The sequence below is a fragment of the Cyrtonyx montezumae genome, unplaced genomic scaffold (genome assembly GCF_038088225.1).
Source record: "Cyrtonyx montezumae isolate F1298 unplaced genomic scaffold, pur_monq_1.0 scaffold_30, whole genome shotgun sequence".
In the NCBI taxonomy this organism is placed as follows: domain Eukaryota; kingdom Metazoa; phylum Chordata; class Aves; order Galliformes; family Odontophoridae; genus Cyrtonyx; species Cyrtonyx montezumae.
Window position 1 is genome coordinate 2,256,195 of NW_027072035.1, and position 14,538 is coordinate 2,270,732.

The 14,538-nt window shown below is 35.4% G+C and overlaps 1 protein-coding gene across 1 annotated transcript in view; it reads right to left on the reverse strand.

The window, feature by feature from the left end:
- Positions 1-14,538, reverse strand: part of SLC1A1 (solute carrier family 1 member 1) — a 62,889-nt gene that overhangs the window by 11,179 nt on the left and 37,172 nt on the right. Inside the window, exons 3-8 of the mRNA XM_065744178.1 lie at positions 10,421-10,513; positions 9,017-9,131; positions 6,986-7,028; positions 5,009-5,116; positions 3,156-3,340; positions 1,075-1,182 (exon numbers count right to left, since the gene is read on the reverse strand). Of these exons, the coding sequence (XP_065600250.1) occupies positions 1,075-1,182; positions 3,156-3,340; positions 5,009-5,116; positions 6,986-7,028; positions 9,017-9,131; positions 10,421-10,513 (652 nt within the window). The remainder of the gene's footprint in view (positions 1-1,074; positions 1,183-3,155; positions 3,341-5,008; positions 5,117-6,985; positions 7,029-9,016; positions 9,132-10,420; positions 10,514-14,538) is intronic.

Below are 14,538 nucleotides of genomic sequence, written 5' to 3' on the forward strand. Positions count from 1 at the left end.
TTGAGGTAAACATAAACTTCTGAATCCTTTAAAAACAAGATTTATTTTCCAAGATTAAATGGAAACGTAAAGAAACTAGCATTATGTATTACACAAACATAAACTGATTTTTCAACATGCTGGCCTCTAGATAGAACACACACCTCTAGATAAAAATTATTAAGTTACTAGTATAATAAAGGAATTATAGGAGTGAATGTTACAGCAATGAACCGAGACAGCCTAGAAGTTATGCTTAATTGAACCAAAAATAGCAATTTAAATGCATTTAAATTATTGGGACTGTAATAACCATGTATATTTCCAAAGAGTTTTTTTGTAGTAATATTCTTTGGAGATGTATAATCATTTGGTATTACAATCTGTATAACTTGGAGCAGTTAAGTTGCCCCCTCTCAAATTTCGAATCTGCAAAAGAATTTCTGCCAGTGCCTCTGACTCATATTGCTCTTCAGAATCAGAAGTCTACAAAAAGAAAAGATGCTTTGATGCTTGGCTATGTTACACAGATAGCAATTGCTGTTTTTGCAGCTTCACCAGCTACTTTTGTGTTGAAAGATAAACTAACAAAGTGATCTATCAGTATCAGCAACCTGCTCTGTGTCAAGGTGAGAAGGGCTAAACATCATTTGGGCTAAGCATAATTCATTGTGTAGTGCAGTTACTAGTGTTTGTATAGGGTGGTGGAACTGACATACTGTGTGCTCTGAGCTCCCGTACTGATTCCTAACTTTATCCTGATATTCATGTATGTTCAATGTCCTAGAAAGCCCCTTTTAATCAAAATTCACAGCCTTATCCTTTCCCAACTTCTTCTAGTTTCTAAAATAAACATTACTCTTTTCAAAAATGCAATGATAAAATCTGTTTCAACATCAAGATGAGAAGATGAAGTAATGAATACAAGAATAGCTAAAAAACACTCACTTTTTAAAACAAAACATGATTTTCACTGCCAGGAATTTTTGTATCTGATCTAGAAGAAGACACTGGTTTTTGTGTATAATTAAATTGTAATCAACTGACTTCTCAAAATTGTACACATTTAATATCTTTTTTTACAAAATAACATACCCACTTAATACCGTTGCCATATAAAGACCGAGTTTACGAAAGATTTCCCAGTCCTCAACTTCTATTATCTTCCCAGCAATTAAAAACACAATTCCAACTGGCATATACCTACAAAGCAAAAGCAGAACAATTAAAATTTATTCTCAGAAATACTGCATGCTCATCCAGTAATACTGTCTTGTGCAGTATAACTTTTAAGAGATTTAAGAATTTCCTTTGATACTTCATTATACATCTGACTTCACTCACTTGCAGGAAAATTCATTAGAGGTGAAAAAAGACAGAGAAATCAGAATAAATTTAACTCTGTTCATAGTCTAACAAATACTGCATGGCCTGGTGTCACAGAATACATAGAGACTGGGAAAAGGAGTGAGTTTTGCCCTATTAGAAAATGGTTATAAGTGGCTATAATCTTATTTGAAAGTATGTTTTCAGGCCGGAGACCAAAGTCTGTGCCGTCTGAAATCACAGAGACATGAAAGGTCTCCTGCTTTTCCTCTTGTCCTACAGTGCTGGAGGCTACGTGTGAATCACATGCATTAAGGAGTGATTTCAATATATTGGGACAACACAGTAATCAGTGTGTTTCTTGACGGAGGAGCTTCATTCCACAGTGAGTTTGTGCAAAGCCATTTCTAGTAGTAATTAATAGTTGCATCAGCTGTGGCCTCCAGCAGAGAGATTCAAGGCAAAAATCTGGGATTATACTAGCACCAGCTCTGCTTTGCTCTTTTAGCACCACACCGCAGGGTGTGACACAGACAAGACGTCAATTTTCAGTTTTGATTAAGTGTAGTATAGAATCATTTATAAATCAATGAATTTATGAAAATTACAGATTTAAAATTTTTAATTGCTAATTTATTAAAATGTCTGTGTTTTACCTCACTAATAAAGTAGCACATTCTTCCTGTGCAAAATAGAGGTTCCTAGTTTCCTCTGGGCTCTGAACAGGGTGAAAGCAGAACTAGTTCCTCACACTGTCAGTGTCCAAAGTTATCTTATTCACAGCAGCAGCTCCCATACTTCTAGAGATATAGGAAGCCTATAGCTACTAACTTGGGCAGATGCAAGACAAAGGATAGTGAGTTTATGGGGATAAGCCTGTATGTGTAGCATGTGCAAACTCTAGAGCCTTGTTAGCTGCAGAGTGAGGCAGCCTATTCCACAGGGCTTTACTGAATCAGCTGTATAGTACAGAGCAAGCTGCAGAAATTAAACTACCTCTAAAGGTAGACAGAAGTTGTGCAGCTATGCTTACTGTTTTGCGGAAGTTTCAGTGTGCTGTAATGGAGGGAAAATCCATGAAAGAAAAAGAACTCTTAAGTTACTTTCAGAGAGAAACAGGCAAGTATGAGCAGAGTACAGTAGTAGAATGGCACAATGTGCTTGAATGTAGGATCAGACTCTGGAAAGAATTGAGCATGGTTATGAAGCTGATCCTGTAATTGTGATCTGCACAACAACTACTGCACAGTCTCAAGCTTTGTTAATTGCTATGAAGTCCAATTAAATACTATCAGATGAGTTGTAGCACTTTTTTTTTCCCTAAGAGCATTACGTGAGAATCCTTCAAGACTGTTATCTCACAAAGCCTATTAGCACAAGGTAAACAATGCCAAATCACATCTTTCATATCACTAAAGATTTTGCTCAGTTGCATGCTTGTACATTAATTTATATTTCTAAGTAAACTCAGCACCAAGAACAACTACCCTGTGAACATAATAGGGAACAGTGTTCAAGACTGAGGAAGACATGTGGGTGGTGATGCTTCTACAGATCTCTAATCATTAGCACAGTTGCAACATCTTGATATGAGCTTCCAGTGACAATGCCTGAAAAGGTTGTGTACCAGTGGGACAGGTTTTTTAGTATATAGTAAGTGAAAGCCTTGTCTCTAATGTCCTGAAAAGGATTAAATTATGTAGAAATGAAACTGCTTTAAAGCTGCTTGCTGAAAAGCACACATACAAAAGCAAACAAGAAGCATTATAAGTCTGCTCCTATATTTTCACTTAATGAAAAAAATCACTTCAAGGAGTTGTTATAAAATGCCAGTATGTCCTTGGACTTACCACATAATTATCTGAACTATCCTCATCGTAGCTTCATTCAGTGCATTGAAAAAATCCACTAGAACTTGTCCTTTGTCTCCCATTTTCCCAATGACCATTCCAAAAACAAGACAAAAGACGATCAAGCCAAGAACATTGATGCCATCGGAATACATGCCCACGATTTTATATTCTTCAGTTTTGTTCTATGTATCAGATTCAAGGGAAAAAAGTTAAATCTGAAAACACTGAGTTTACTTTGAAGACTTCTAAAATGAAAACATAGTTAGACCTTCTTTGAAAAGATGTAAAGTTCTTCCCCAATCACTCTACTCCCATTGTGACAGTGCTGCATGGACAACTTCAGGAATGAAGATAGAACTAAATACTAGTTCTTAAATACACATCCTTTAAAAATTGTGTATTTTAGAGCTATGCAGAGCAATCCAGCCAAATCTTAAGTGAGAGTAAAGCAATCTTTTACAGACTTCTGACACAAAGAATGGCAAGGTGCAGGTATCCTCAGTCATGCCTTCAATATATTCAAGACTTACTTCCTACTATGAGGAACAAAACTCAACTGATGTGGAATCCTTGTGGTCCCTTCTAAGCAAGTCAAGGTCTTTTGTCCAGATCTATGAAAACAGTCAATTGTGTAAGAACTGGGATGCAACTGCCCGATTTTGCCTCCAGTTAAAAATCTATTTTTCAGCTGAAAACAGTAAAATTGCATATTTTACAGCAGAATCAGAAGCACATCACATAGAAAAAACATACTATCTAGGTAGATATTTGTGCATTCTTCTGTGTTTATGTAATATTCACTTATGAAAGATGGAATTCTGCACTGCATTCAGGATTTAATTCATGTCCTTTCATATAGCCCATATTTTCATGATCTTATTACATATGAGATGAAATTTGGAAGAACTACAGTAAAAAGAATATTGATTTACTATTGCACACAGTTCTGTCTTTACAGTATATTGAATACCTTTCTTACATTTACAAACTTTAAACACTCAAACGCTTTTCAGACGTCAAATCAGAAACTTGTCTCTTTTTTTAATTTTTTTTTTACAGAATAGCAAACTATTACATGACAAATGTTTACCATTACTTTACTTTCCATTTCATTAAAAAATATTATTTTCTCTTCCTTTCTTTCTGGGACACAGTTACTTAATTGCTGCTTAAGCGTCTTCTGCTGATATATATGTAACCTTCCAGTAATAACTGTTCTTCTTAATTAATGGCAAGTAATTTGCATATACATTCAATAGAGTATATTAATCCACCATTTTCTTATATAATATACTAAGAAACTTAATATTGCTTATTTACCTGTAAAGCTCTTAGAATTTCTTAAACCTAATTGAAGATCCTCTAAATCACCAGCAGAATTTACTTACTTCATTTTCTGCTCTTCCTAAGATATATCTGTGTACCATGTCCTTACTTATCTCAGTCACTAGCTGCAATATCAGTAGTTAAATCGAGCTCATAAAAAGTCAGAGATTGACTTTTTACACAGTGACAATAATAGGACGAGAAGGAACATTTTAAACCTAAAAGAAGGGAGATTTAGATTAGATATTAGAAGTAAATTCTGTACTCAGAGCATGGTGAGGCACTGGCACAGGCTGCCCATAGAAGCTGTGGATACTTCACCCCTGGAGATATGCAAGGCCTGGTTGGATGGGTCTTGGGCAGTCTGACCTAGCGAGTGGCAACCCTGCTCATGACAGGTGGGCTGGAATTGAATAGTTTTTAATGTCTCTTCAAACACAAGCCATTCTATTATATCAAATTTAATCTATATTCTTCCTTCTCACTTCATATACTATAATGAAATACAACAATAAAGGTCGCACCTCTGAAACTTCTGCTGTCGTAGCAGTTGTAACAGGTTCTTCTGTGAATGTGGAGCTATTTTTATCCTCGACAGTTGTAGCTTCCACTTTTTCACGTTTGGTTTTATACTGAAAAAATTTTTTCAAAAAAAAAAGATCTCATTTAGAAATATGAGGAAACCATAGAACAGACAAAGGCATAACTGCCCACTAAAAATAAGGAGAAAATGAAGCAACCTGACATACACACACACATTATTTCCCAATTAATATGAACCACTATGGTTTTTCTTACTTCTGATTCTGTATATCTGTCATGGTTTTATGACTTTTGGTACTGGTATTCCACATCATAACATCATGTAGTGCATTTAGAGTTAAAGAGTTAATGATCCATCATCGATAGTTCCAGGTATACCTGTCTCAGAAGAGAAGAAGAACTCCATTCCCCAGAGGACTTTGCGATGCTTTGCGTTCTTACGTGTTTACGCTCAGAGGGAAAGATAAAAACTGTCTGCGGTCACGGGACACTCTCTTTCCTTTGGGATCGACTCAGCAGTGGGTGCTCGCTGCCGTCCGCCTTCAGCGTTAGCGTAAGGCCTTCGGTTTATCGGACACTCTCTCTTGCTCATTTTATTTGATTTATTAGCTTTAATTCCAATTATATTGTATTATATTGTGTTATTTTGCTTTCCGATATCTTATTTAGTAAATTAGCTTTCCTCCTCAGATCGTTGCCGCTGTTTTGTTCCTAGGCCCATCTCCCTTTTCCCTTCTCCCTTTCCCCCTCCCCCTTTCCTGGGGTGTGGGTCCGTGGGTCCCCTGCACCAATTGTCACGGAACCGGGCCGAACCTGCCCGTAAACCGTTGACAATATCAAAAAAAAGTGATTCATGGTAATCTGCTATGAACTCTGCTTTCCAGATTCCTAGCCATCTGGTGTATCTGCTACAGTATTGCCGGGGGTGAGACATAGCTCCAGTGAAAGACAAAGCAATTTTTTTTCTGAGACAGCCAGTATGGAAAGAATCATTGTCAGCCACTCTAGAAGTGATCTGTTGTGCAGATGCACCTGATTCAACCCACTCTGCTTGTATCTTCTACACCAATGGAGGAGGTGTGACAGTCTCACTGTCTATAAAGGATGCTTACAGCATCCTACTATCAGGATAGTTAAACCAATACAGCAATTATGTCGCCTGTGAAAAGATAGACTACTTCTGTTCTTTCCAAAATGTTTAATACAGGGTCTTGTAGCTTAAAAAGGCACAACACTTGCCCTTAACGTTATTAACATATGAAATAATCTGCATGGAGAAGTTTTGTAAACTGGAAATACACTCAGTGTCATGCATAGGACATCTTTTTTCTGATGGGAAAGGTAAACTACCTCACATACAAACTTCAGAGTAACTGGTAGGTAGCCACTGAAGAAGACAAAAAGTAAAGACAGAGATCATCACAAAATATAGTTGGATGTATTTATGGATAAAGATGACTGAATTTAAAGTAAGACTGCTATACAGATGGGGGTTTCCTTTTTCATCTTTCAAATCTCACTACTTCCAAAAGAGATGTCTCCTTTCCCTCAGGATGAATCATCAGTTCTAGAAATGGATATTAGATGTGAGATACAGAGGTATGAGGGCTTAGTTATACAGATTTCATCAAACAGAGAATTTTTAAGAACTAGGAAGTAAATTCTCATGACATGGTTCTTGAAACTCCTCCTGTCCCCAAATGGAAAAATGTATTAACACAATGGTTTATTTCTGTATCCAAGTCCTAAAAAAAGATACGTCTGCAAAGGCTGATCCAGAGCTGGCAACAGAGTATTTATCATAATGAAAAGTAAAATGATGCCTTAAAAGAAGTATTTCTATGGGATATAAAGTTAATCCTAGATTTATAAGAATTCTCACATTACATAATTTTGTGAGATGAAATTTGTAGTCAGCAGTTAAACTTATAGTAACAAATAAAGGCGTTTAAACTCACCTGTTGAAAACAGGCCTGGACAAGGTTTTCTGGGAACATATTCCTATTTAATAGAAGAATTTCAACATTAGACTACAAACAAATTGTTTATGTAACTAAAATTGTAAAATCTGCTTGACAGATCAGACTGTGTTTCTTCATCCATGAAAAATGTAATTTGCGCTGATAGAACCAATCCATAAAAAATCAAAGATTCAGGACTTCTAATGATCAGTTGGCTGCTTTTGTACTATAGAATCTTTGGGCTTATTTTTCAATATTTTATTTTTCTGCTTGTTAGCTACTAGTCCTTTTTTTTTTCCTTTTTTTTTTCTACTCTGTTATCTCCACCAATTGAATGAGAAATATAGGAGACAGTTTGAAGTCTTACATGTGAATTGTAAAACATATGGAGAAAAAGAATAACTTACACTGTACTGGAAGCACCATATATTTAGTGTTCTATTGTAGTTTTGAAATAAGAAATAAATCTTGATTATGAAAGACTTATGTTATTCCAGTGTCAGATTTTCATTCACTGAGAAGTTAAGAAATTAGATCAGAAGCAGTGCAACACAGTTATATGCCTCCTTTCCAGTGCCCAATTTCACATTCAAACAATTGTAGAAAACAGCATTAATTAGGTGTTAATTGAATAACCAACCTCATACAGAGAAAGTCAATTTCTATAATGCAGGAGAATTTTTTGTGTCTCTTTGAGATCCTGTACAAACTCTTGTCTTTATTTTTTAAGTTTTTAAAGAAAAATTTAAGTGAAAGCAAGAGTTGTTTGTATAAGCTTGGGATTTTCATCTTTCTTTACAACAGTTTGGATTTGGATCTTAAATCTGATTAATACATAGAAAAATACCTATAGTTCTTTTTAAACAGAATTTTAGATCTCAACTATAACTCCCAAGTTACAGTCCTACATTTGTTTACTACAAAGTGCAGTAAAAACTCCAAGTAGTCTAAATTATGGTTCACATTGCTTCTTGTTATGGAAGGACTTTTTTATGTAATGATTCTCATCAGCCCTTTGAATATGCAAGGACATATTAATGTGGAAGTTACTGGTAGCAGACTGCATTAGGTTTTCTTATGCAGCTGATCAAATAGTGCCCTAGTGTGTTTCTGCTGCAAATGACCACAAGGAATTAAGTGCACCTTCCAAGGAAATGCAGGATGGGATAGAAGCTGGGACAGTTGTGGATTGTCACGTGTGGTCATGGAATCAAGGTGTGTACATGCCAAAGAGGTCTTCCTTGATCTGCGCTGCGACAGAGATGCACCAGATGGCTATAAACGTTTGCTATTAAATAAGATTCTTTCAAGACATATACACACATACATATACACATGGGAATATATGTACATGCAACAAATGTCAAAAAACAGTGAAACTGGGGCTGTATCTACAAATGTCAGTCACATTTCACAAAATTAAGAATGATAAGAAGATCATTTTTAGATAGAATGCAGTTTATTTTATATGATAGATAAAGAAAAAATTGTAGAGGGCAGGAATAGTGATATAGAATAGAGACTAGTGACATTTGGAAAAAAAAGATCTCAGAAACACTTGTGAGGCAACAAGTACTTAGTCACTATTGCTGTTTTTGTTAATTTTACTGAATTCCTTAAACAAGTTAGAATTTTTCCATTTCCAATCAACCCTGAAAAAAAAGTATTCTGCAGTTTTATAGAGGATGCTTTATTCTATCCAATATACATGTCTACTATTTGCCAGGAGTCTACTGAGAAAAAAATTGTGATCAGGTTCCTCAGAAAATGTTGATGCAACAATTTTTAACAAATCACTTTAAATATGCTCTAAAACATCAAAATTGTTAGCAAACAAGTTATTCTCTCCTTATTCATTCCAACATCTCTGGAAAGCATGTTTATTGTGTTATGCATTTCAACTTTTTAAGTATATGTTATTTATTATTTATTATTCATATATATTTTTTATTATTATAGTACACAATTTTATCATTATTCCACACCCCAAAACAAGGGTACAGAAACAAACAAACAAACAAAACTTACCTGATCAGATCCAGCATGGCATCAACGGTACTGACTTCTGGGGTGCTCCCCACTCTGTCTATTTCATCTGCTGTTTGAGGCACTCCAGGTTTAATGGTCACAACTAAGACAATCCCTGCAGAAGAAGAACCAGGGGAAAAGCTCACACTGCAAGCAGAGGCATTAGCTAATGTAACGCATCTTCACATTAGTGGCTTCATTTTAGGCATTTTTAATGTTATTAGAAATACCAGTCCCTTCCCTTTTTTTTTTTTTTAATCTGAACAAACCTGAAGTAAATCAAACTACTAAATCTCACTGCAGGAAGGACAAGGCATCCAGATGTCTTTCAGCAAGATATAATGAAAACTTTCTAATGACAGACATGAATAAAAGCAGAATTACATTTGCATAGCTCTGTACAATAAAAAAAGTAATATACTATTGTGCAGCACCTCAGATTAGCCTCTCAAATTAACCTCTGAAAGTCATTTGGTTTAATCTCTCTTTCAGGGCGCAGACAATTTCAAAGCCAGTTCCATGTATATATCATGTCAGTCTTTGTTAAGTCTTTCTCACAGTATTCACCAGACATACCCAGACAGATGAGATACTATCCTACCTAGTGACATACTATTCTCCATAATTTAACATCTGTAACGATTCAGGTCTGATATGTCTGTATTTGATTTTTTCATACTGTTAAATATTGGTTTGATTTACAAGCAGGTAACATACAATGCATATATTATTCTTCAAATAACTATACTACAGTTTATTTTTAGTGTGTGATATCTACACACAGTATTCACTCAGGCTCAACAGAACACAAAGATAAGACACAAGTGACATGGCAGCTGACAGCAGAGTTTAATTCTATTTCCTGTTTAAGAACACGGCCTGAGGGTGTGTGGTCATTTCAATGCTCATTGTAGGGAATGAACTTTCGTGAGAGATGCAGACTTCAGAGTGGTCAAAGTGGAACCCAGTAATGGCAAAGAAGATAACAACCTTTTAAGAAGGGAACGGAGTGACAAGGGCAGCAGTGATACAGGTAATACTTTCTTGGATCTGAGAATCTATCATATTGCTATTGAGAAAATTTACTTTGTAGTTAAGAAAGGCCTTAAAAAGATGTTCACTCCTATTTGCACTGTTGGTCACAGTTTACCTAACTAGACAGCTTTTAATATGGCTTGAAATTTAAAGCAAAATTGCCTGTGATTACATGTTGGATATGAACAAAGCTCCACCATGAACAGCAGGACTAACTTCTCATTGCATTTGGCTACAAGTGTGTATAATAATGTCTGTATGATTCCCGTCTCTTCTCACCATGCTTGTCTTGGCAAATCAGTATTGTCACAGTAATGTACACTGTTTAGGCAATGCTGAGGATTTTAACATATAACTATCACAGAGTACCTAGTATTACAGCAATGACTGTAGTGCAGAAGTAATATATGACTGCTCGTAAACCAATCTTCCCAGAAACGCTGGAATCCAAAGCAGCAACTCCTGCAAAAAGAACCACAAAACAAAATGCTAAAAATATTCTAAGAAGAAATTTAATACTTTTGTTGAGGTTTAATTCTATTCAGGAAATACTTCCTTATTTGAGATATTTCTTAATTGCCAGTTGCATTTCTGAAAAATTTCTGTAGCAGGCATTTGCTTCTGCTTCTTTGCAATGGTTTACTGTATTTTTCTAGGAAAAATAAGGTAACTGTATTTTCTGATTCCTTGATGTGAGTGAGGAATTAGACTTCTGTTTAAATGACATTACATTGCAATTTGTTTGTATTGTCACTTAAATAACAAATTCACTTTCATCAAACCTGTAACATTTCAGCTTTAAAACTAAGGACAGCAGGAAAGGAGCTGCTGAGGGCTATTGTCACAGGCTGTTCACAGGCACACACAGACATGCTAGGCTTATTCCTAGCAGGCTTGCCTGTATTAACTGGTTTAGCTACTTTAGTTTTTCTGCATGTGGGCAGTACCCACTCCTCATTGCTGGGAACCGAGGTCAGTTTTTGTTAAAAGAGGTGGGGAAAGTGCTGAGAAAGGTGTTGCTCTGAGGTCAGTTTGGCTACTGGCAAAAATATTACATCAGACTGCTCAGGAAGTACTTTTTAATTGTTTAGAAGTTTTACAGTAGTATCTGTAGGCATACAATTCAGTAACAAGGGCAAAATGAGCATTGTGACTGTAAAACTTGACAGTCTATAATCACACTAGTTAATAATTCACTACTAACTTTTTATTACACATTTGTGATCCACTTATACTTTTATGTTTATTGAGTCAGATTATCAAAGACTGGCCAGATTCCCTTATATAGGAAAGAAAAAATACCATGAGGATATTTAGTCTCAGAGATGTATGATTTTGCATAAAGAATAAGTTTCAAAAGCTATGGGGGAAAGCATCAAAGATTTCTAATGATAATGTAACTTTCTGATCTTTGAGTTGAAAAGGGATTGCAGCAAGCATACTTCAACTGTGTGTTAAAACCTGTTTCAAAATATATACTGCAGCAGTAACAACTTGTACCTAGAGCATTCATATAATGCCTTACTCGTACTGTTAATTGTTACTGAAAATGCAAACAACTCTGGGAGTATGAAGGTTATTGTATCATCTTTTTGATGATATTGGACAGCATATAGTCAGATTGATTGCAGAAGAACTGCATACACATGCAGAAATCGTGATGTAAAGACTAGCACACTTGTACAGCAAATAATAACAAAAAAATGTATTATATATTGCTATGGAGCACAGATCAGTGCACAAAAAGATAAAATAAATAAAACAAAAAATAATAAAAAAGCACTGCTGCAGCTATTATAGTAACTTGTCAGCATAGAGCTTATTTGAGGAGCAAACAACATGGTGGACATGCAATCAAGGCCATTATGTTCATTTCTCACTTTGGCAATTGAGTAAAACCAAGTGGAAAGGAGGACATTTGCACTGTGGTGAGCTAAGCTGTGGCAATTATGATAATAAGAAGTCTTGAAATAAATAATAATGAATAATGGGTTCTATGGACAATAGAAGAGCTGATTTCAATGGTTATCCATGCTGAAAATTTTTCATCTGCTCTATTAACTTAGAAGATTTTACTTCATGTTTGTAAAGAAGAACAAACTGTTACTGTCAAAGATCCCTATTTTATAATGAATAATTGAAATATGAACTAAAGTTTGCTATGCGGATTGTCAATATTGATTAGATAGCCAGTGGAGGTCAGATAATACTCTTCTCATGAGTAGGATTTCTTCACAAAGCTTGCTTTACAATATTTTGCCTGATAAACTTGCTGAGCCAGCCTACAGCCTAATAATCATGCAAGGTTATTTCCCTGGAGTACTCACTTATAAGGATTCTACAGTTAGTAAGATACCAAATTCCTGTGAAAGAAACTCTACTGGCTCCAAATGAAATCCCTTAGCAAACTACTATATTCACTAAGAAGTACAGAGGCATAATTAATAGTAACCTTTGTCCCTGAATTTTTGAACTGGATAATGATTCTGTGAGCAAGTGAGCCCTGCTAGAAGCTAGCTTGTGCTTACAATGCCATGTTGAAACTGCTTTCCTAGAACCTATACAAACATGCAAATAAGTTAGGCAGACACAACTGAGTACATATAAGTCTGCTCTTAGTATGACAGGTATGGGAATTTTTAGGAAGACAGCTGTTCTCTGCAAGAAAACTGCATTCAGGATTAAAATTCCTTTTGGGAATGAAGTAGAATCCATTCTACAGACAATTTTGCACAAGTTTATTTTGTTAATGTACATGAAAACACAATATATAAAAATAGTTGTTTTTCCTGACATATCCCATCACAGTGAGTAATTGACAGCATTTTAATTTATAATTATTGGGGCTTCTTCTCAAACCAATTAATAATAGAATTTCTATTGAAAAAAAACCAACATGTTTTTGTAATTTCTTGTCAAATAACTGAAAGATTTGATAAGAACAAACAAAGCATACAACTGACTTAGCTCATATGAAAACTTCCTCTAAGGTGGCACATATCCTACTCAAAATGGAAAGCCTGAAGTGTTGTAAATGAAGACCACAAAACAACTGTAGTTAAAATTTTGTAACTACTGTGGATTGCCACTTAACTTTTACATCTATTTTATTTACTCCTTCCTTGAGATATCCCCAAGTTTTATATTGTTTAAATAGGTTTGGGAAGATTGACTGCAATTGTAGTTTACAGAATTTTATTAGGCATGAAGGATTCTCCTCTATACTTGGGCATCTCAAAATTGTTGTACTTCAAATTAGTTTCTTAAATGTTTGTTCAAGAGATATTCTAACAGCCATGGACACTGAAGCATGGAATGCAATTTTGTGAGTATAAAACACAAGTCTTAAGAGAGATGATCACAAAGGTAGGCTAACTGATGTTAAAATCTATTAATCTATCTAACTGTTATATGTATGATTTCAGTAGAATAGAATAAAAGCTTTACTAACTGGAGAATAGAATAAAAGCTTTAATAACTGGAGCCAAAGTTGGAAATCAATAGCCCAGTCTCCCGCTCCTCAACTTCCATGTTCCCTATGATGAGTCTCCAACTCAAAGCTATCTGTATTTTTTTAATCTCTTTTTCTTCCTCCAGTGTTGTCTAATTTAAAAAACTTAACAAAGGAGTGAAAAAGGAAACAAAAAGTGAAATGAATTCTCTGTTATCTTCTCTTTCTTGTCCCAGATCCTCAAGATCCAACCAAAATCAAATGTTGCACTTCCTATTTATCCGATTTAAGGAAAGGATGGGAAAAATAACACAACTTATAATCATTTTGTCTGACAGGGTATTAGACAGCATCAGAACACAACAGGAATGAGGGATGCCACAGGGACCTCAGCTGAATAAAGGAGGCTTACACTTTGGGTATTATATGCAGATCTTATGCGTTCCTGTGAGATATGGAAGTGAACAGGGTCACATTAAGTACTAGAAACAATCCCAAGGCTCTTCTGACTTCTAGTGATTACAATCATACCAAAAGCCTAAGGGTTAATATTTACATCCCTAAGAATTTGACATACAATTATAGACTTGTCCTAGCAGAGTACAAAGGTTTATGCTTCCAGGTATCCTTTTCCCAAACAACATAAAAAACTACATGTGATTTTCTTTGTTCAACAGCAGCAGTCATACCTTATCAGTTTGGCTTTTTTTTTCTGCTCTAAAAATTCTGGTATCATCTCCTGCAGTACTTTCTAGCTGTTCTCACAGTTACTAATAAGGCCAGAAGAAATTAAGTGAAGATCAGCAGAAGCTGACAGAATCTGTTCCTTCTGCCATATCACTTCATCTGCACAACAAATTAATCATTAAATATAATTAGCAAAAGGCTGGGCTGCTTATCTCCTTTAGCCATCAGCACTGCACTTTATGATCAAGACAAGAGTTTTCCCTGTACAGAGATCAATACCACTTGTCCAGATACTAGAACTGTTTGCAGGCCTTTCTCCTTAAATGTTACAGAGTGCTGGAAGGAAAAG